The following is a 22,423-nucleotide window of genomic DNA, read 5'->3' as shown; positions in this document are numbered from 1 at the left end:
TCCACTTCTCTCAGGATTGAGTCTCCCACTACAATTGCAGACTTCCCCTTCCTCAGTCGTCTCTCTGGTCTCAGGTCCGTGTCAGTGGCGTGATCCGCCAATGTTTCCTCTGGGTTCTGTTGGGTCACTATCTCCTCTGTCTGTCCAGATCCTCCGCAAGGTCCTACTCCCATCGCGTCAGGTGGATTCTGTCGTCCAACTGTTGATTCCCCTCTGATGTGCTGTTTGTCCTGTGCTGCCACCATCCTGCAGGCCTCCTCGATGAATTTCTCGAGCTCTCTTACTTGCTCCGTGACGTGACTCTCTCCGGTGGTATCCTCCGTTTTCCAGCACGGTTCCTCTAAGGTGCGCAGTCCTTCCAGCTCCTGGACCCTGGCCTGCAGTCTCCCGTCCTCCTTCCTCAGGCTATCCAGTTCCTGGCATCGACCGCATATGTACGCCTGCCTCCCGGAGGGGAGGTAGTCATACATATGACACTCGATGCAGTACACTGGGTAGCTCCGCTGGGTTCCTGCAGCTTCCATTTCTTTTTCCTTGCTCCTATGGTCCCTCGGTGTGTATGAATGGTGCCCGGCGTGCAGCTAGCTGAAAGGGTAGAAAGAGAAGAGAATAATGAGAGAGAAGAAAAGTCCTTTTTTTTTTTTTAAGAGGTCAGATTTTGCTGCTGGGCTGTCTGGGCTCCTTCTCAAGGCTCCTTCGCAAAGGCGCTCTCCCTAAGGTGAGCGCCTTTGCCGCTTGCCTTCGCCGTGCACCGAATGGCTGGGCACATTGGCTCCCTTCTTCTTAAAGGGGAGCCCAGGCCCGATGCAACCTGTGACATGGGTGGGGGTGGGCGGAGCTAACTCTCGCCGCGACCCCGGTCTCTCAGCCTGCTCTGAGAAACATCTAAGTCCATTTTGGCCTAAGTCACAAGGCGTCCAAATTTGGATATGGGAAAAGGTCCATTTTCAAGAAACTAAATCCTGCATATTGTTTTTTCCAAAAATCATCCACCTGTATGTCCAGCCGTCTGATCGTCCAGACCGCTAAGTCATCCATCTTTATACCCAATTTTCATCCAAAAATTCATCCAAGTAAAAAACACCTAGAAAAAGACCTTTTGGATGTGGGAGGGGACAGAAAAGTTGGGACTGGACACCCAGACATGGCAACAGATTAGTGGGGTACCTTACAGGGCACTGCTGTGAACTTTACCAAAAGAGTGCCACAGAAACATCCTACTACAGCTCCCTTATAGGTCATGGTGATCCCCCAAAACACCCCCAGAATCTATTAGACCAAGCTATCTACTACCCCAATAGCTCTTATGGCTACAGGAGCCACTTATATGGCTGCACAAAAGGGTTTGGGGTTTTTTAGGGGGTGCACATGTTTGTCCAGGAATGAAGTGATCAGAGTGGCTTTTGGGCCTGGATCTTCCTCTCCATGGTTCATTAAACCACCCCCAAGACCACTTAAGCCACCTCTGTGCAGCTCTACTAGGCTTTCCTATGCCTGGCTGCCAGGTGCTGATGTTGTGAAGGCAGATATGCAAAGTTGTTAATATGTTTTTCTTTATGGGGGGGTTAGTGATCACTGGAGCTGTATGTGGGGGTCTGAATTTTATGTCTGCAGTGCTTATCTGGTCACTTTGGATACCTTTTGAGGACTTAGACCTGATTTTAGATTACCTAAGTCACAACGTCCAAGTTCCGTCTAGGCAGTGTTGTAAATCCTTCGGTCATACATGCAGTAGGACTAAGTATAGGATGGCCCACATTCCTCCCAAATCCCACCCTCATCAGCCCTTCTAAAATGCTTCTTTTAGCTCTGGTAATTCAGCAGCAATGTGAAGGCCTCAGCAGTGGCGTACCTAGGGTAAGTGGCACCCGGGGTCCATCATTTTTTGACACCCCCCCATGTAAAAAAATATTTTTTGTAATGACCATGAAACGGAATAAATGGTCAGAATAGAAAAAGGCAGTGAAAATTTTCTTATATTCCAAACATAACATAACATAAATTATGTCTGAATTGTCATGACATCAGAAGTACATATGGAGTAGTTGCAGGTGATGCTTGGGACAGTTCTGATTGTGTTAGTTTGGTTTTATTTGTTTTTTGAATAGAAGGGTTTTTATTTCTTTTTGAAGGTTTTGCAGTCTGTGGTCGATGTCAATTGGTTGTAGAGTTGGGGGTCGAGTGTTGCAGCTTGAATGGCTAGGAGGTTGTCGAACAGTTTTTTTCTTTTGACGTTTTTGGTTGGAGGGTGTGTGAATGGTGCGTGAGTTCTCCTATGTCTGTTTGAAGTGGATTGAATTATTTAGCTGAAGAAATTAGTTACCCCCTCATCCCACACACATTAATTCTCTTCCATTTTTGTTCCCATTATAAAAAACATTGATAAGTTCCCAGAAAAAAAATACATTAAAATAAGAAGTGAAAACAAAGGCCCCTACAGATGAGAACATAACATAAGAATAGCCTAACTGGGTCAGACCAATGGTCCATCATGCCCAGCAGCCCATTCTCTTGGTAGCCAATCCAGGACACTAATACCTGGTCAAAACCCAAAGAGTAGCAACATTCCATGCTACCGATCCAGGGCAAGCAGACACTTCCCCCATGTCTTAATAACAGATTATGGACTTTTCCTCCAGGAATTTGTCCAAATCTTTCTTAAAACCAGCTACACTATCTGCTTTTACCATAACTTCTGGCCACTTCATTTTTAAGTTTAGAGCTTTCCTTTCAAACAGAGACCTTGCTAGATGTCAAATACAGCACAAGGTAACTTAGCTGTGCATGAAATGTGAATCTCCTCATACACCCACCATTTAGTGCAAAAATGTGCAAAGGTCTGTTTTTTTCTTTCGATCACTACATAGCCTAATGCCACACAAGCAGCGCTGTTACAAACATATTCTGTAGGTCAATGCTAAGGATAACAAAGTTTCCTTCCTTGGACCAGAAGGAGATACTGATAAACCACTGGAAGAGATCCCAAAACAACACCCAAAGACCCACTCAGTGTGTGAACCAGTTGAGTGGAGTGGACTAACTGGGGGGTGGAAATGGGCCCGGAGTTTGCTCAGCAGAATTTCCCAGACCATCTCTTCCTCTCAACACATTGACACGCTGCCACCATCACCACTAGGAACACCTCACTGGGTAGGCCAGCTATGCTATAAACTTTATAAAACACATTATTATATTTTCTTATAAAGCACATATTTTAACTGAACTCTCTGACATCCTCAGCCTTTCCATTCACAAAAATAGAAGGAAGAAAAGTTTCCATTTCCTGCTGTCTCATGTCCCCGGCCTATACAATATTTTTTTTCTGCAGACCCTTCAAAAGTCTGACCAAATCCTCGTTTCACTTGCATTATAAAGTACTGAGGATGCCATCTCTCCCCAATCCCAGGTCCTAAAGTCTAAGACAGTAGCGCAAACTAATGCTGCCAGATTCAGGAAAAAAAATTTCGATTCGATTCAGCCTATTGAATTGGTTTTTCAATTTGATTTTCCTGCCCAGTTGGGTGATTTTTTTCAAAACTCCTGGTGGGTTTTATAGCTTTTTCACCCCCTTTGGCTTCTCCTAACCACACTGGCGCTGTGGTGTAAATAAAATAAAGAAACAAAAAGGACTTTTCCTCTCTCTGTTAAATCCTAGCTCACGTTTGCAGTCCAACACCAGCTCTGGCAGGATACACATTTCAAATCTGACATATTATAATCACAAATCAGAAAATAAAATTAATTTTTCTACCTTTTGTTGTCTGGTTATATTTCAAATCTTGTTGGTCCAAGGCTCTGGTTTTCTTCTGATAACTTGCTTGCCAGGGTCGCCTTCTTTCTGCATGCTAACCATCCATCTGCCAACTCTGTCCTCCCTTTCCATTTCCCTTCCCTTCCCAGAAAGTCTGGTATCTTTCCTTTTTTTCATTTCCCTCCACAGATCCACCTTTTCTTACCTACCCTTTCATCCGGCATCTCTCCCTCCTTCCCCACCACCCCAGAGTCCACCATCTCTCCCTTTCTTTTCCTAATTACCCTCCTATCCAGTATCTCTATCCCTCCTCCACACCATCCCTTGTGTCCAATTTCTCTCCCTTTCTGTTCCTTCCCTCCCTAAATCCCATGGTCCATCATCTCTCTCCCTCTCCTCTATTTTCAGACCCATTATTTCTCCCCCCCAAAGTTTGGCATATGCATGTCTCTTTGAACACCCCTTTCCCTCCGTGTACTTCTAAACCAGGGTTCCCCCCAAAGGTCTGTCCCCCCTTAAAGGTCTGCCTGTCCCCCCTTGAAGGCCGCACCCCCTTGAAGGCCTGTCCCACCCCATTGTAGGCCTGTCCCCCCTTGAAGGCCTGTCCCCCCTTTGAAGGCCTGCCTGACTGTCCCCCCTTGAAGGCCTGTCCCCCCCTTGAAGGCCTGCACCCCCTTGAAGGTCTGCACCCCCCAAAGGCCTGCAGCCCCCCAAAGGCCTGTCCTCCCCTTGAAGGCCTGTCCCACCCCCTTGTAGCTTGTCCCCCCCCTTGTAGGCCTGTCCCCCCTTGAAGGCCTGTCCCCCCCTTGAAGGTCTGCACCCCCCCGAAGGCCTGTCCCCCCTTACAGGCCTGTCCCACCCTCTTGTAGGCCTGTCCCCCCTTGTAGGCTTGTCCCCCCCTTGAAGGCCTGCCTGCCTTTCCCCCCCTTGAAGGCCTGTCCCCCCCTTGAAGACCTGCACCCCCTTGAAGGTCTGCACCCCTCCCAAAGGCCTGTACCCCCCGAAGGCCTGTCCTCCCCTTGAAGGCCTGTCCCACCCCCTTGTAGGCCTGTCCCACCCCCTTGTAAGCCTGTCCCACCCCCTTGTAGGCCTGTCCCCCCCCCTTGAAGGCCTGCCTGCCCCCCTTGAAGGCCTGCCTGCCCCCCCTTGAAGGCCTGTCCCCCTCCTTGAAGTCCTGCCTGTCACCCCCCTCTCCCTTGAAAGCCTGCTTGCCTGCCCCACCCTGAAGGCTTGATGCCCCGACCCACCCCGAAGGACCACTTGTCCCCCTGGCCTCCCCGCACCATCTATGAAGCAGCCGCAGCAGAATTGTGACGTCAGCGATCCCTGCGCTGCTTATGCGCTGCTTCCTGCGCCGCGGTCCCGCCCCTCCTCTGACATCAGAGGAGGGTTAGGACCGCGGTGCAGGAAGCAGCGCCCAAGCAGCACAGGGATCGCTGATGTCGCGATCCTGCTGCAGGCTGCTTCACAGGTGGTGCTGGGAGGTCAGTGGGGCGAGCGGTCCTTCGGGGGTGGGGGGGACTGAACGGAAGGCCAGGAGCACCCCCTCAGGGCTGGCACCCAGGGCGCACCGCCCCCCACGCCCCCCCCTTGGTACGCCACTGGGCCTCAATCATTTTTAAATATGTCTAAAACTCTGTTTGATTATCGGCAGTTGGACGTTTTTTGTTACTGATCGTCCAAGTGCCAATTTAGGCCTGTTTTTAGATGTTTTTCTGTTTTGATTATGAGCCCCTTAATGTATATTATGTATGTATTTAAAATCTAATATATTTATTGAAAACTTGATCATACAGCCTCCTATAATGCACAGGTATTCCAGGTCCCGATCTTATGATGTAAGCCTTTAATTAAGTGACTCTTTTTCCCTATTTACTTTCTATTGTTAGCAGTCACCATCAACTTGTAAATGCAGAGTACCCAGAAAATTCAAAAGTCCAAAAAATATCCCCTTTTCAATTTCAAACAATGGTAAATGATTTAAGGCACCCAGTTATCTGTCTCCAAAGTCTTCAACAATGGGAAAATGTCACTCTCGATGCTGACCAGCAAAGCTTTTTGGTTGACACAACCCTCTTCAGGAGATTCATGCCACCAATACCCTAGAAAAATTCATAACATGATTAACCCCCTTTTTTTCTAAGGTGTGCTAACCGATTTAGTGCACGCTATTCGAATTATTGCACATAACCCATCCATAGACTAACATGCACATTTTAGCATTTAGCACGTGCTAAATTGGTTAGCGCACCTTAGTAAAAGGACCTTTAAATATCTAACCACCTACACCAACATCTAACAAGAATAAAATTACCTCAATCAAAACTCACTCTATTTCAACTAACTCATAACAATTCATGATTCAAGAAGGTTCCTAGCTCAAGGAGAGTCCACAACCCTTGCTAATTAACAGCACCTGCTTGTGTCTAATCAGATGATAAACATCCCTTAAATATTGATGTATGAAAGAGTTCTTCATCATCAAACCCACTGTTATTAATATACAGTATGTATGTTTATGTACTGTATAGTAGGGTTTATGTCTTTTTAAGGCTAAAAGACCTCAAGCATTCATAGCTGTCTGGATCAGGAAATTATCCTACCAAGACAACCTATTGTGAACTATCATTGGGCTTAATTGCCTTTCTTTTATCTTTCTTTTTTATTTCTTAATTTTTTAGTTGTTTTTTTAATCTTATGTTATATTTTATTAACTAACACCTAAAGTGATGGTGATCTGTCAGCTACTACTCAGGACGGAATTACTATTTTCAATTCATTGCTCATATTAGTATTTATCAAGGCTTACATATTTTATAAAGCCTATGATACTTAGCTTTTGAAATCCTGCTGTTACAGTATTGCTGAAGAAGGAGGAAAAGTCTCCCCTGACCCAAGTCGAGTAAGGGGGAGAGACAGCCCTGACAAGCCAACTTTTCTACAACACTAGCATGGAAGGCGCATCCCTCTTTAGAGGATTTATTCTATAAGAATTTGGTCATTTGCTGCCATGATTAAAAGGAAAGAGCATTAAGGTCCAACAACAGTAATATCCTGATGAAGCTCTTAACAGGGTGAAACGGAGATGCTCCGTTGAGCAAAACAAGAACATTTGTGACTCAGCCAGGATTTGTGAACATCATCTGAGCCATTTCTGCAGCCTTCCAATATAGCTGTGAGCTGCCAGCACTACTATAAAAGCAGGATTTCAAAAGCTAAGTATCATAGGCTTTATAAAATATGTAAGCCTTGATAAATACTAATATGAACAATGAACTGAAAATAGTAATTCTGTCCTGAGTAGTAACTGACAGATCACCATCACCTTAGATATTAGTTAATAAGAACATAAGAACATAAGCATTGTCTCTGCTGGGTCAAACGAGGGGTCCATCATGCCCAGCAGTCTGCTTCCGTGGCGGCCCCCCAGGTCTTTTAATACCTGTATTAGGGCTACTGCAGGTTTCTTTTTCACACTGCATGGTAAAAGAGTTCATAGTTTCTTTTTGGGGGGGTTGTAATCTGCTTTCTATTAAAAAATAAATATGTGCATTTTTGCAAATATTTCAGGTACACTGTTATGAAATTGTGATCTTAATGTCATTACAGATATTATTCAAGTATTACCTATAACTTCTTGGCCTTTGTTTTTGCGGTGGAGGAAATTAACAACAACTCCGAGCTCTTACCCAACATCACACTGGGGCTCCATATTAAAGAGTCTTTAACGTATACAAGGAAAATAATTGAATCAGCCTTGGAAATTATGGCAGGACAAAGCACAATAGTAAATTTCAAGTGCAATTCATCTCACAAAGTGGCCACCATAATTGAAGGTTTTATAGATGAGGAAACATATAGATTCTACAACATGTTCCAGATATATCATTATCCACAGGTCAGAGAGATTTACTTGACATTTTGGGCTTCTTTTACTAAGCTGTGATAGCAGTTTTAGTGCGCGCTGAGCATGTGCAGAATTGCCGCACGCGCTAGACACTAACACCAGCATTGAGCTGGTGTTAATTGTAGCCATGTAGCATGGGTTTAGCACGTGCTAAAATTCTGTGCATGCTAAAAATGCTATCACAGCTAAGTAAAATGAGCCCTTACCCTATATAGTGCATCCTTGAACACCATAAATCCTCTTCAAAATGAATTCATCTATATCAAGCTGCCAAAATGTTGTTTCCTTTGCAGTTGTAGGAAGAACATTTGAGACTCCTACTCCCAAAATGTGGGAATCAAATCTGAATAGAAAGAGGTCTGTGCTGAGGAAGTGGCCCAACTAGATTTGAGCTTGAGCTTTGTGGAGGGAAGTATAATATTCCAAGTTAGGCAGGAGCCTTGTCCTTTTCTTCCTGGAGCTGGTCCATCAAGAAATATGTAGAACAGCCATAAGTGAGAAATCTCACCAGGAGCTCACTGGAGTATCTATTAGAAAAAGACATGGTGGCTGTTACCCACGGTAAGCCGCGAGTGGCCATGGGTAACCCACCAAAACAGTAGGGGGAAAACAGTGTTCACTTTGGCTATGGGACAAGGCCATTCACTGCCCCATGGAGCAGTTAAGGGAGGGAACGCACATGGTCACCGATCACACTCTCTCCTTACTGATCATCACCCCATCCAAGCATCTCTCTCCCTCACTCCTTACTGATTGCTGCCACCCAATCACCACTGCCACTGCCCCTTCTGAGCATCTCCCTTTCTTCCTCCTTGCCCCTTACCTTCAGGACAGGCAATAACTAAATTTCCTTCCTATGAGCAGCCAGAGCATTGAAATTGCATGTTGCTGCCATAAAGGTAATCTCTGATGCAACTGGAAGTTGACCTTTCCTACAGCCACACACAACTTCAATGCCGAAATTGCCTGCCGTGAAGGTAAGGGGTAGGGAGGGAGGAAAGGAGGAAAGGTAGGTGGAGAAGAACAGACACTGAAGGGAACTGGGGAAGGTGGGGATAGTCTGCTCAGCAAATCATCAGAGGTTGCTGCCCACTCGCCTGGGAGAGGTTCTGCAGTGTGCCCCTGCGCATGTGGACCAGAATGAAGAGGCAACCGTCATGCCAGCTCCAGAGAATAATGACCTTAGGTACTAGCTTGCATGGGCTGAAGCTAAGAAGCAGGAAGTGTGCAGGCTAGGGGAAGGTGGCTACAGCTGTTGAGAGTTGGAATAGCAAAGATGGACTGGAAGAGGGGGATGAACAGATGCTGAAGGGAACTGGAGAAGGTGGGGTGCAGAGGAACAGATGTTGATGGGAACTGGGGAAGAGAGAGTGGGGAGAAGATGCTGAAGGGAACTGGGGAATGGAGAGAGGGAGGGAAGGTGGGGTGGGGATGAAGAGACACTGAAGAGAACTAGGGAAGGTGGGGATAGTCTGGTCAGACAAATCAGCAAAGGTTGCTGCCCGCTCACCTGAAAGAGGTGCTGCAGTGAGCACCAGCAAATGTGAACCATAATGAAGAGGCAACTGACATGCCAGCTCCAGATAAGAGTGGCCTTAGGTGCTAGCTTGCAAGGGCTGAAGTTAAGAGGCAGAAAGTGTGCAGGCTGGGGGAAGGTGGCTACAGCTGTTGAGAGTTAGAAAAGTGAGGATGGACTGGAGGAGGGGGAGGAACAGATGCTGAAGGAAACTGGGAAAGGGAGAGAGGGAGGGAAGGTGGTGTGGAGAGGAACAGACACTGAAGGGAAATAGGGAAGAGAGAATTGGAAGAAGATGCTGAAGGGAACTGGAGAAGGGAGAGAGGGTGGAAAGGTGGGGGTGGAGAGGAACAGACACTGAAGGGAAATGGGGAAGAGAGAGTTGGAAGAAGATGCTGAAGGGAACTGGGGAAGGGAGAGAGGGTGGGAAGTTGGGGGTGGAGAGGAACAGACACTGAAGGGAAGTTTCAAGTTTATTCATAGCTTGATATACCGGCCATCATAGGTATTTGGTCGGTTTACAATAATAGGAATAATAATAAGAAAGAAAGTATTTAAAATATTTAAAATTACTTAATAAGAATTAAAATAAGAGTAGGGGGAATGGGGCCAAGACAAAGACGGGTGGGAGAATAAGAGGAGAGAGAGGGAAAGGAGGATTTTAATTACATTGTATAAAATAAAAATAAAAGGAAGGAGAGAGGGGAGGGATAAAGCAAGAAGGGAAGGGGATGTCACTTCTTAAAAGAGAAGGTGGAGTGGAAAGAGGAAAGGAAAGTGGGGTGGAGAGGAACAGATGCTGAAGGGAAATGTAGAAGAGAGAGTTGGGAGAAGATGCTGAAGGGAGAGAGGGAGGGAAGATAGGATGAAGAGGAACAGACACTGAAGGGAAATGGGGAAGAGAGAGATTCCAGACTATGGGGGGGGGGAGTGGAGGGAAGAAGATGGGTGCCAGACCAATTATGGGGGTAAAGGGAGAGATGGGATAGGCACAGTAACAGAGCATATGGAAGAGAAATGAATGAAGAGAAGATGAGGAAGGCAGAAACCAGACAACAAAGGTAGAAAAAAAAATTATATTTCTTTTCTTTTTTTGCTTTAGGATAAAGTAGTATATTAGTTGGGTTTATAAAAATTTATAAACAAAGCTCTGCCAGCTGAACATCTCTTTCTCTAGTTCAGCAGCCAGAACTATGATTTATAAGGAAGGAATAAGCTAAATATTGCAGTACTGAGGCTTGTATGGATGCTGTGGGGACAGTGGTCACAGGGATGAGGATGGGGCAGAGACAGTGGTCATGGGGACAGGGACAGTGGTTGCAGGGATAGGGACATGATGGGGACAGTTGTCACAGGGACAGGCTGGGGATAGGGGCGGTGGTCGCAGGGATGGGGCAGTGACGGGGACAAATTTTTTTCCGTGTCTAACATAAACATAAGAACATATGAACTATGGAAGGAGGGGAAGGTGAAGAATTAGCAAATGTATTGCCAATCTGGGCAATAGCTGTCTCCGGTTGCTATATAGAAGAAAGGCATAGACTTGTTCACATACTATATGAACTGAACAGAAGTATGTAAGTCTGACCAACAACTGCTCATTTAAGGCACAGTGTGACCTAAGGAGAAGGGTATGGTCATGTGGAGACTGGATCTTGATTGTTGGTCAGAGAAAGTATAACATAGGAGAAGCTGTTGGTAGAGAATGACACGGTGAAAAAATTGGTCCCCGTCACCGCCCCGTCCCCGTCTCACCATCCCCGTCACCGCCCCGTCCCCGTCTCACCATCCCCGTCACCGCCCCGTCCCCGTCTCACCATCCTCTTCACCGCCCCGTCACCGCCACTGCCACCCCATTCACCGCCCCGTCACCGCCACTGCAATCCCATTCACTTTTCTTTATTTACGTATAAAGGAAACATTCTTTAAAACTTTAAAACTTAGTTAAATATTAGTTAATAACTATACAAAAACAAAACACGCAGAGAAAAAATTAATTAATAAAAATTCTCAAAACTGACACATTTTGATCACTAAATTTAAAATAGTTATTTTTCATACAGTTTTTCAATCACTAATCTTCCACCACCCCTGGGGCTAGCAATGCAAAAACAAACACGACATGTACTTTAAATGCTGCCGTGATTAGCATAGTGACCGCGGCTACGGCTGCAAGTCTCCCCTCCCCCCAGCGATCACGGCAGGAGGGCACCCAACCCCTCCTGTAGACCCCCCCAACGGCCCTCCCGACAATCGCAGCAGAAGGGTACCCAACCCCTCCTGCTGGACCCCCCCCCAACGAACCCTCCCACCCCGGAACCCCCTTAGTCTTACTTTCCAAGTTGGACCGGACGGCTCCTCACACGTATGGCCAGCAGGCTTGCCTCCGTCCAAATGAGGCGGGCCCGCCCCTACCCTGCCCAACCCACAGGATCCTAGGGCCTGATTGGTCTAGGCACCTAAAGCCACTCCCGCTATAGGAGGGGCCTTAGGTGCTTGGGCCAATCAGGCCCTAGGATCCTGTGGGTTAGGCAGGGGAGGGGAGGGGCGGGCCCGCCTCATTTGGACGGAGGCAGGCCTGCTGGCCAGACGAGCGAGGAGCTGTCCGGTCCAACTTGGAAAGTAAGACTAAGGGGGTTCCGGGGTGGGAGGGTTCGTTGGGGGGGGTCCAGCAGGAGGGGTTGGGTACCCTCCTGCCGGCAATCTTAGGGGAGGCCATTGGGAGGCATGGGAGGGGAGGGGCGGGCCCGCCTCATTTGGACGGAGGCAGGCCTGCTGGCCAGACGAGCGAGGAGCTGTCCGGTCCAACTTGGAAAGTAAGACTAAGGGGGTTCTGGGGTGGGAGGGTTCGTTGGGGGGGGGTCCAGCAGGAGGGGTTGGGTACCCTCCTGCCGGCGATCTTAGGGGAGGCCATTGGGAGGACCGGCAGGAGGGGTTGGGTACCCTTCTGCTGCGATTGGCAGGAAGGGTTGATCTGACAAATGAGGAGCACGGTGAAACACAGGTAAATAGCGGTTCCTAGAAGGGGGTACATTGGCCCGCGGGGACAAACCTGTTCACCGTTTCCGCGGTCGGTGAATGGCCTTGTCCCCGTCACCGCAGCGACTGCTAGTTTTCTTCCCCGTTTTCGGCGGTGACCCGCGGCTTAAATGCGGTGGCCGCGGGTAAACCGTCACCGTGTCATTCTCTAGCTGTTGGTAATATAAGAGGTCTGTTAAAAATGTTCCAGGACTGATTTTATAAAAATGTATTAAACAATCCTACAACTTATTCCATTGGGTCATCTTCAAAGTTCTCCCCTTCCCTATATATACAGGTATACTTTTCCCAATGTCATTTCCACTTCTGGAAATAGTCATTATACAGATTTTCACGAATAGACAAAAGTTTCTACATCAAATTTTGCTTTATAGTATGTTTTCAATGGCGTCTAATCACTTTTCTTTCAGAGTGGATTTAAGTTTAGGAAACAAGAAGTCAGCTAGGGCCAAGCAAGGAAAGCTTGGGAAGAGCTGTCATTGTAATTTTTGTGCACAATTTATGATTGTTCTAGTCATTGGTCATCAACTATGGAACAAAATTTGCTGCAACACAATACATCCCCAACTTCTCTGTTAGAATGTTGTGGCATGAGCCAATGGAGATGCATTCTTCTGCCAATTTTCTAACAGTTAACCACCGCAAAGTGCACAGAATACTCACTTGATCAACATGATCATCATCAGTTGATTTTGATGGTCTTCCAGTTTGTGAATCATCTTCCACTGATTCATGACCACTTTTGAAACATGAATTTCATTCAAAACACTTTCCATGACTCATGACATGTTCCCCATAAGCCACTTTCAACATTTAATAAGTTTCTGTAGTGGTCTTACCCAATTTAAAACAGAATGTCATGCTGTAGTCCTGCTCATTGAGTTGAATATGATGAAAAATAATCACAAGAAAAGACTCACAAAAACTGCTTTAGCTTTTTTATAAAAAAAAATTATCAACAAACAGGAATAATAAGGTTACTCATGATGTTTCAAGCTTCTCAGTGCCATCTAGAATGTTTCAAAATATCTTCCTGTTGGTGTGCAATTCAAACTGTCCTGGAAGTTTTTGAACAGACCTTCTACAATCAAAGGTACCCATGTCACTATAACCTGCTTATATAGTATGGTGAACCCTCATTTGAAAGCTTAATCACTCACATATTCTTGCAATCTTATTTTCCAATCATCAGAGCTTCAGTACCATAACATTATAAAAACAAGAGTTGCAACATTGGGAGAGACAGGAGGTTCACCAGTAGTCAACCCAGGTCACAAGTATTTGAAGAGATCCCAAAAAGAGTATAATAGACTTTATGTTGCTAATCCTAGGAACCATAGGATTTTATGCTGATAATCCTAAAAACCAGTGGAATTCACCAAGTACATCTTAATAATGGCTAAGGAACTTTTATTTTAGGAAATTATTCAAACTAAAAAAAATCCTGATATGATAACTGCTTTCACCTTTGGTTTAAATATACTACTTTGTAGCTTAATTGTATGTATACTAGTCTAGTGAAGATCAAAATAGAGTTTTAAATTTAGCCCTGTAAGGTAATGGTAGCCAATGTAACTTTTTCAAGAAGGTTGCAAAGTGGTCATTCAACTTTCACTCTAAATTCTGAATTAGTTGCAGCCGATTCAAACTCTTTTTGTTTAAACAAGTGTATGGGGCATTGCAGTAGTCTCGTCATGATGCTATCATGGTATGGACAAGACTTGTCTTTTCAATATATATAAATATATTTTATATTTGCCAAAGATGTAATAGACTATTTTTAAAGGTTGTTTGAATTTGCAGAATCAGGTGGAGTTTATTGTTGTTTTTCCATTCCTGATTTGCAGTTAAACTGCCAATCAGTTTACTCAAAGTTGTGGGTAGATCTCATTCAATGGGTATGAGAAGTTGCAGGTCATTGGCATATAGAGTTTTGAATCCATTGACTGAAGCTGTTCAGCCATAGCCTTAAGGTAGATATTACATAAGATGGGAGAGAGTATGGACTCCTGTGGTACCTCACAGTTCACTGCCCATGGTAATGATGTGCAGTTGCTGAACAAAACTAATTGTTGTCTCTTTGACAAATAGGGTTTGAGCCATTTAAGTACTGTGTCACAAAAACTTTTTTTCTGCCAGTCTTATAAGCATTATATTATGATCCACAGTGTTGAAAGCTAATCTTCTGTAATGATCCCTGTGCTGATTATCAAGAAGGGATACAAGAACTATCTCTGTTATGTACACAGGGCTGAAGCCTTATTGACATCCTGATCTAGATAACTACGTTCAGTTAACCAGTTATTCAGTTGAATTCAGACTCTCCATTCTATAAGTTTTGACATGAAAGGCATATTAAGGGCTGGTTGGTAGTATTTGAGCTTGTCCTTGAAACAACCAGGTCCCAATTTGTATTAGCCTCATTCTGCTGTCCTCACTACAGATGCATCCGGGGACACCTCTTTAGAAAGAAAACACACGCACACACAAACGCACATGCAAATATGCAAAGGGATATCTCCTTTATTCAGAGTACTGCATACATATATATGGCATTTCACATGGGTCAGTTTTTTTAGCATATGACTGTAGGAAAGACCACATATGGTAACAGGATACATAAGTGCAACTAGAAAAAGGTAGCATACATAAGGAGGGGGGGAGAAGTTTCCATCTATGGCATATAATACTGTCTTGTCTAAGATCCAGCAATGCTTCTTATCTAAGTCCTGACGCACAGCACAGCACAGCACAGGATGTGCACAAGATGTGGGGATAACCTTGGCGAAACTAATCAGCTATAGAACAGAAAAAGAAAAGACCTTGTGGCCTCTTGACAAACAAGAACTGTTTCAGCAGTTTTGTTTTATATGTTACACAAGCAGGAATAGAATAGACTTACAAGAAGTATATGCTCCTTCAGTCCTCATCAAGGGAACTCTTTATCAGCAGGTGATGCACCACAGATCATTTTTGGGTTGTTGGCAGCTGCCCTTCTCCAGAACTAGGAGTGAATAATGTAATTGACTCCTTCAATGAGGCCTATACTCACTTGTACTATTTTTTGCTAGACAGGGATTTAGAGGGCAGGTTGTAGGCCATAGGCCAGGGGTGTCCAACCTGCGGCCCCCGTGAAGTATTTTGTGTGGCCCTGGTTGAGGGCAATGCAGTGTTTTCTTCTGCTGCCTCCGGGTGTTTACCATCTTGACGACTCCCTCCTCTGTCTTGCTGTAGCGTTTGCACGGCCCCAGAAACATTTTTTTGGCCAATGCGGCCCAGGGAAGCCAAAAGTTTGGACACCCCTGTCATAGGCCTTTCAGAGGTATTTTAAAAGCTTCTTCTATGACCTGTTTGAATGAGTCCCAGATGGTTCTGCATCTTTCTTTTCTATTTTACAAGCAGATTTGCTTTCTTAGCTGCCACCACACACTGAGCTGTGGGTTTCATTTTAATTTTTTAAATTTGTTTATTGAAATGTTTACAAAGGAATAAAAGAAAAAAGAAATATGAAAGGAGATTGTACATTAAATATAATAGATACAACAGAATGGATGCAATGGAGGAACAAGAAGCATCCATAAATATGGAGTCTAAGCAAAAACAGATATGAAGCTATATAAATGGAGAAAAACATTAAGCACATATGGAGGCCTTATGAATATGGCATAGTGTAGTAAAAGCAATTAGAATAGTGGTGAGAAAAAAAATAGATTTAGCATTTATACAGAGCAGGCAAACCAATTGGAATGTACTTAAAAATTAGCTTCCTCTGTGACCTGGTTGAATGAGTCCCAGATGGTTCTGCATCTTTCTTTTCCATTTCTAAAATCTGATTTGATTTCTTAGTGGCCACCACACACTGATCTGTGAGTTTCAATGTATCCTCAGTGATGATTTCTAGATCCTTTTCTTGGGTGGTGACTCCTAATGTGGAACCAGCATCATGTAGCTATAGTTTGGGTTCCTCTTTCCCACATACATCACTTTGCACTTAATTACATTACATTAGTGATTTCTATTCCACCATTACCTTGCGGTTCAAGGCGGATTGCATCCAAACTAAAACAAAATTACATTCAAAATTTGAAAGAATAGAATAAGCGATGACATAGAATTTTTAAGGTAATATATATTGGGTAAAGAGTTACCAAAGGGAAGTGGAGGTCTTTAGGAGATAAGAATAGGGTGAAATTATGGGGTTTAGATAACGTTTGGTAGATAAAAGAGTATTAGAGAGATCTAAGGGTAAATAGAGTGTTGGATATTGGGCTGGGATTGGTTGTGCTGGATAGGTTTTATGTGTTTTTTGAAGAGTATGGTTTTAATGTCTCTCCTGAAGGCTTTGTAGTCTGTAGTCGAAGATAGCAGAGTGGTGATTTGTCTGTCCAGTTTAGCTGCTTTGGAGGCTATTAGGTTATCATAAATTTTTTTCATTTGACATCTTTGGATGATGGGTGAGTGAATAGTGAGTGGGATCTTCTGTGTCTGGTTGAGGAGGATTGATTTAGTCGGTTATTCCAGTAGGTTGGGCTTTCTCCGTTGAGAGCCTTGTAAAGTAAGCAGTAGAATCTGAAGTGCACTCTCACTTCTATTGGAAGCCAGTGCGAGTCATGGTATGCCTCTGTGATATGGTCATATTTTTTTAGGAAATAGACAAGTCTCAGGGCTGTATTATGTATTGTCTGCAATTGCTTCATCATAATCGCAGGACAAGGTAGGTATAGTATGTTGCAGTAGTCTATCATCCCAAGGATAAGAGATTGTACCAATAGTAGAAATTGCTTCTTTTCGAAGAATGTTCGGATTTTTCTTAGATTTCTCATGGTCATGAACGATGCCTTTATTATTTTGTGGTTGCATGGTGCAGCCTCTGTCAATTGTGACTCCTAGCAATTTTAGTGTAGGTTGTATTGGGTATGAGATCGAGTTTATTACAAGATTAGCTAATGTTGGAATTTTGTTGTTTTCTAGTAAGATGAAATTTGTTTTGTCAGGGCTAAGTTTTAATTTGTGCTCTGCCATCCAAATTGCAACTGAATTGAGAGTTTTGTGTATTGTGCTTGTCATGACGGGTTTTGGTTGTTCGAAGGGTAAGAGAATAGTGATGTCATCTGCGTAGCTGTATGAAATTATGTCATGATTATCTAGGTAGTAGCTGAGGGAGGCTAAGTATATATTGAATAATGTAGGTGATAGGGGTGATCCTTGGGGAACTCCGCAGGGGTTGGACCATGGTTCTGATTTTTCTTGCATTGTTTTGACTCTGTAAGTTCTTGATTGTAGGAATCCTTTGAACCATGCAAGTACTTTTCCCGAGATTCCTATTGAATCGAGAGTTTGAAGAAGCATGTCGTGGTCTACCAAGTCAAAGGCTGCAGAAAGGTCTAGTTGTATCAACAGGATTTTCTTGCCTGTACAGTCTTGCAGTGTCCATTAGTGTTCCTAGTAGTGTCTCCGTGCTGTATTTGGTTCTGAATCCCAATTGTGTGGGGTGGAGTATGTTGTGATTCTCTAGGTAAGAGGCTAAAGTTTTTGCTACAAGACCTTCCATCACTTTGATGCACAATGGTATTGAGACAATGGGTCTGTAATTGGATGGTTGGTCTTTTGCTCCTTTAGGGTCCTTTAATATCGAAGTTATTATGATTTCACTGAGTTCTTGTGGGAAATAACCCTCTTGTAGTGCTGAGTATATCCATTGTAGAAGTAGGGAGCGGAATAATATGCTTGAGTTTTTCAGTAGGTATAGGGGGCAATGGTTGAGGTCACAGGCTGCATGGCTGTATTTATTATAAAGATTGTTGAACTCTGCCCATTCTATAGGTGAGAAATGGGACCAGGTTCTATCTTCTGAGGCTGAGTCTTTTTCTGTTTGTGGAAATGATGTTTCTATGTGGGAGGGTGTTCCGTTGAAAGAGGCTCTGATATTTGCAATTTTGTTTTTGAAGTAGGTAGCTAAGAGGGTGGCTGTAGGTGGGGGCAAATTGTTGTTCTCTATGTATGGTGTTGTGTTTGTGAAGACTTTTAGTAGCTGGAACAGCTTTTTTGAATCTTGGGGTCCATCTCCAATTTGTTTCGAGTAGTATGCCCTTCTTTTTTCTTTCAGTTTTTGTTTGTACTTTCGGTTTGTTACTATCCATGCTGTTTTTGTGGATTCTTGGTCGCTTTTTCTCCATTTTCTTTCCAGTTGTCTACATTGTCTTTTGAGTTGGAGTAGTTCATTGTCGAACCATTTGTTTGATTTTCTGTGGATTTTGGTTTTAGGTTTTTCTGGGGCTAGTTCATCTAGTGTGGCCCTACTTAGCAGGTTCCATTTTGAGATGATGTCTTTAGATGTGTAGTGTTGGCTTATGGTGTCTGTTTTTGTCCAGAATACTGAGGGATCTATATGTTTGCGTGAGAGGAAGGTAGTCTGTTGAGTAGTCGGAGTGTATTTGTTACAAGACCAATTGATTTCGAAGGAGTAGGTGTAGTGATCAGACCAAAGGGAACGGTTCCATTTTCCATTTAAGGTTTGAATTTCTGGGTGTAAGCTACAATGTCCAGCTGGTGTCCTTTTTCATGTGTAGTTTGAGGATCTAAGATTTTATATGTTAGGGCTTCTAGGTATGCTAGTACGGTTTTAGCATTTTTGCAGGAATGGTTTTCAAGGTGAAGGTTGAGGTCTCCTAGAAGGAGGTTGTAGGTAGTTGCTAGGGAGTTTCGATAGATAAATTCTTCAAATATTGGCTTGGCTGTGCTCCAGTTACTTGGGGTTATGTAGCATAGTATGCATGTGAGTGTTCCTTTAAGTGATGTGCTTGAGAGTTGACAGGCAAGTAAATCCATTTATTGGTTTGTTATTTTGTCTAGTAGGTGTACGTTTAATGTGTCTCTGGCTATGATGGCAATTTCTCCACCTCTCTTATTTTCTCTGCATACCAGTGTCATTTTGTGGCTTTTTGGACAGACTTCAGTTATTCACATTTAACATCATCTACCCATGCACTAATCTCTATTTTCAAGAGCAAGGAGCCTTAAAAAGTAAACCAAGTGATGTGACCAGTAGGAAGAAATCTCAGCCCATCTACTTCCTACTGTTTCCCCTTGAAATGTCCCTTTGTCTCTTTACTTCAAGTATATTTACTAAGTATATTCACTGTAAAACAAATATACATACTTTTTAACGACTGGGTTTAAAAAATGTACTCAAAGTGCTCCCCACTTTGGCTGTATTCTTCCAGAGGCTCCAGAGAAAATCCAATACCATTTAATGTTTACTGAAGATAAATACTCTTTTTCATGGAAGAACTCATGTGGAGTTCTTCAGGGTTCTCTTTTTATCTCCTACGTTATTTAACATAAATTTAGTTTCCTTGGCATATTTACTTCAAAGTTTAAGGGTTAGCGCGTTGGACATTTCATCATGTGCTAACCCCTGCAGCTGACTAAAAAACTAATGCCTGTTCAATGCAGGTGTTAGCGGCTAGCGCGGCAGGCAGTTTAACACGCGGTAATCCCTACCGCAGCTTGATAAAAGGACCCCTAAATGTAATGTTTTATATATATATGCAGATGACATTACCGTATTATTACCTTCTAAGGCCATTTCAAATGAATTGATTACTGGAATTTCTAATATTTTTGAAAAGATAGAATTGTGGATGTTAAGTTTAGGTTGAAACTCAAATCCTGAAAAAAACATGATTTTTCTAGCTAGCCCTAATGAAAAAATTCAGGAAACAATTATTCAATTGAGGTTCAAAGATTTGAGATAGTGCCAAATTTGAAAATTTTGGGAATAACTTTGGATTGTAGTTTAACATTTAGGAAGCATACAGACTTGTTAATTTAAAAAAAGCTATGCAATATTGTAGAAATTGAGGACCATTAAGAAGTTTTTTGATATGGAGTCCTTTCGGTTGCTGGTCCAGTCTACTGTATTATCTACCTTGGATTATTATAATATTGTTTATTTAGGGTTACCAAAAAAAGACTTTATTAAGACTACGTTTAGTTCAGAATGCTGCAGTCCGCTTGATTTTTGGTCTTAAAAAATATGATCATGTTAGTCTTTTTTTATGCTAGACTGCACTGGCTGCCATTTGGGGCCAGAGTGGTTTTCAAGTTTGGATGCATTTGTTATAATGCACTGTTTGTATTATTACCCTCTTATCTGGTATCTTACTTGAAATTGTTTTATTCAATAAAATGTACCAGAAATTCAGGTATGTTTATCTTCCCTACCCCAAGAGCCTATCGTTACAAGACTTTTTAGACAGGACATTGTTGTATCAGGCAGGGAAGTTGAACTCCTGGATGGGCCCATTGATTGCTCAAGCCAACTCTTACTTTACATTAAGGAGATTATTTAAAACTTACTTATTTTATCTTTATCTTTATTTTCTGTTATTTTTCACCCACATATCCAGGGGGGTAGGAGGGGAGGGAATTTTTATCTTTTGTATAGATACTGATTGATTATAAGTGCTTGGTTGATTATCATTATTTGTATATAAATTGTATTGCACTTTTTGTTGGCATTAAAAATTAAATAAAGTTAAAAAAACAACTTACTTATTTGATAAACAAGAATGCTCATAGTTATGGTGTTTTTAACCTGTTTTTATTGTTAGCAATGCATTAAATTGTATTTTAGCTAATACAGTTGTATGTAGTAGTATATTTTTGAAATTGTATGTTCTGCTGAAATGTCTCAGTTTTTCTGTTGTGAACTGCCTAGAACTGATGGTGGGGCGGTATACAAGAAAATAAAAATTATTGATTAACTTGCAAATCAATACTACACTAAAATCATTCTAGATTCCTACTCTGTATCCTTCAATTTCATTCCTTGGTGTGATAAATCTCACTCTTTGGGAAGGTTCATCTTGGCATCTCTGTGAATTCAGGGACACTCCTGAGAGAGTGTTAAATAAATTTATGTACCACCCTCTTAGAAGTGTCCCTGATTTGTGTGGAGAGTGGGTGGAAGAGGGTTGGCCTAAAGCAGGGGTGTCCAAACGTTTAGCTTCCCTGGGCCGCATTGGCCAAAAAAAATGTGCACACAAAAAATGGGGCCCAAAAAAATGGGGCAACACAAGTACACAAACGCTGCAGCAAGACAGAGGATGGAGCCAGCAAGACAGTAAACACCCAGGGGTAGCAGAGGAAAACACTGCATCGCCCTCAACCAGGGCCACACAAAATACTTCATGGGGCAGCATGCAGCCCTCGGGCCGCAGGTTGGACACCCCTGGCCTAAAGTGAGGCTGTCTATGTGTAAATGACTAAGGGCTCCTTTTACTAAGATGCATCAGCAGCTGCGTGCACTAAACGCTAATGCCTCCATAGAGCTTACATTAGTATTTTTCATTTAGTGTATGGTTTGGAAGCGCTACTCTTTAGTGCGCACTAAAAACGCTAGCGCACCTTAGTAAAAGGAGCCCTAAATCTCCCTAAAGGGGGAACATGTAATACCAGGTACAGAATGTGTCCCTTTATAAAATGACCCCCAATTTTATAAAGGAAAGCCTAACAGGAGCCTAGACACAAGCACCATCCTGTGAACTATGTGCTATGGATCCCATGGCCTATGTGATATAAACTGTTCCCTCAGATTGATGAAAAATGATTATATATTCATTATTTTATATTTCCTGACAGGTCAGTTATATTTCACAGAATCTTTATATGAGTGACCCTGTTCAGTATCCTTATTTTTACCGGACTGTCCCCAATGAGTTGCATCTCTGTGCTGGGATAGGAAAGCTTCTGAAATATTTTGGCTGGAAATGGGTCAGTATCTTTTCAACCGATGATGAAAGCAGTATGAGAGCTCTCCAGATCCTGAAAGAAGGGATTGAGCGGAATGGTGGCTGCATCGCATTCCATGAATCTTTTCCTCACCAGAAAATAATCACACAGTTGGAACTTAAGAAAATTCATAGAGTAATTAAACAATCATCTACTGTGAACATTTACTATTTTAATAAAAATGTTGCATTTTCACTAAATTATATACTGGATCTTCAAAGAAATGTGAAAATTGGTCAGGTTTTTATCATCATAACTGAAGTAGAAATTAAAAAAAAAATAAAAAAACACTTTCAAATAAGCAATAAGTTCTTTATATTCAAACCATATAAGAAAGATATGCCAAAATTTTTAAAATTTATCCGTGAGATGAAACCTGTCTGGCTAGCAAGTGATCACAATGCTAAACGTTGGT

At 43.0% G+C, this 22,423-nt stretch overlaps 1 protein-coding gene across 1 annotated transcript in view; it reads left to right on the top strand.

Annotated features, from left to right (window-relative positions):
* LOC117346212 (extracellular calcium-sensing receptor-like) overlaps window positions 1-22,423 on the top strand; it is a 65,490-nt gene that overhangs the window by 5,558 nt on the left and 37,509 nt on the right. Inside the window, exons 2-3 of the mRNA XM_033915614.1 lie at window positions 7,361-7,649; window positions 21,859-22,143. Of these exons, the coding sequence (XP_033771505.1) occupies window positions 7,361-7,649; window positions 21,859-22,143 (574 nt within the window). The remainder of the gene's footprint in view (window positions 1-7,360; window positions 7,650-21,858; window positions 22,144-22,423) is intronic.

The sequence above is a fragment of the Geotrypetes seraphini genome, chromosome 12 (assembly GCF_902459505.1).
Source record: "Geotrypetes seraphini chromosome 12, aGeoSer1.1, whole genome shotgun sequence".
NCBI classification, from domain to species: Eukaryota; Metazoa; Chordata; class Amphibia; order Gymnophiona; family Dermophiidae; genus Geotrypetes; species Geotrypetes seraphini.
This window is presented reverse-complemented; position numbering and strand designations above follow the sequence as displayed.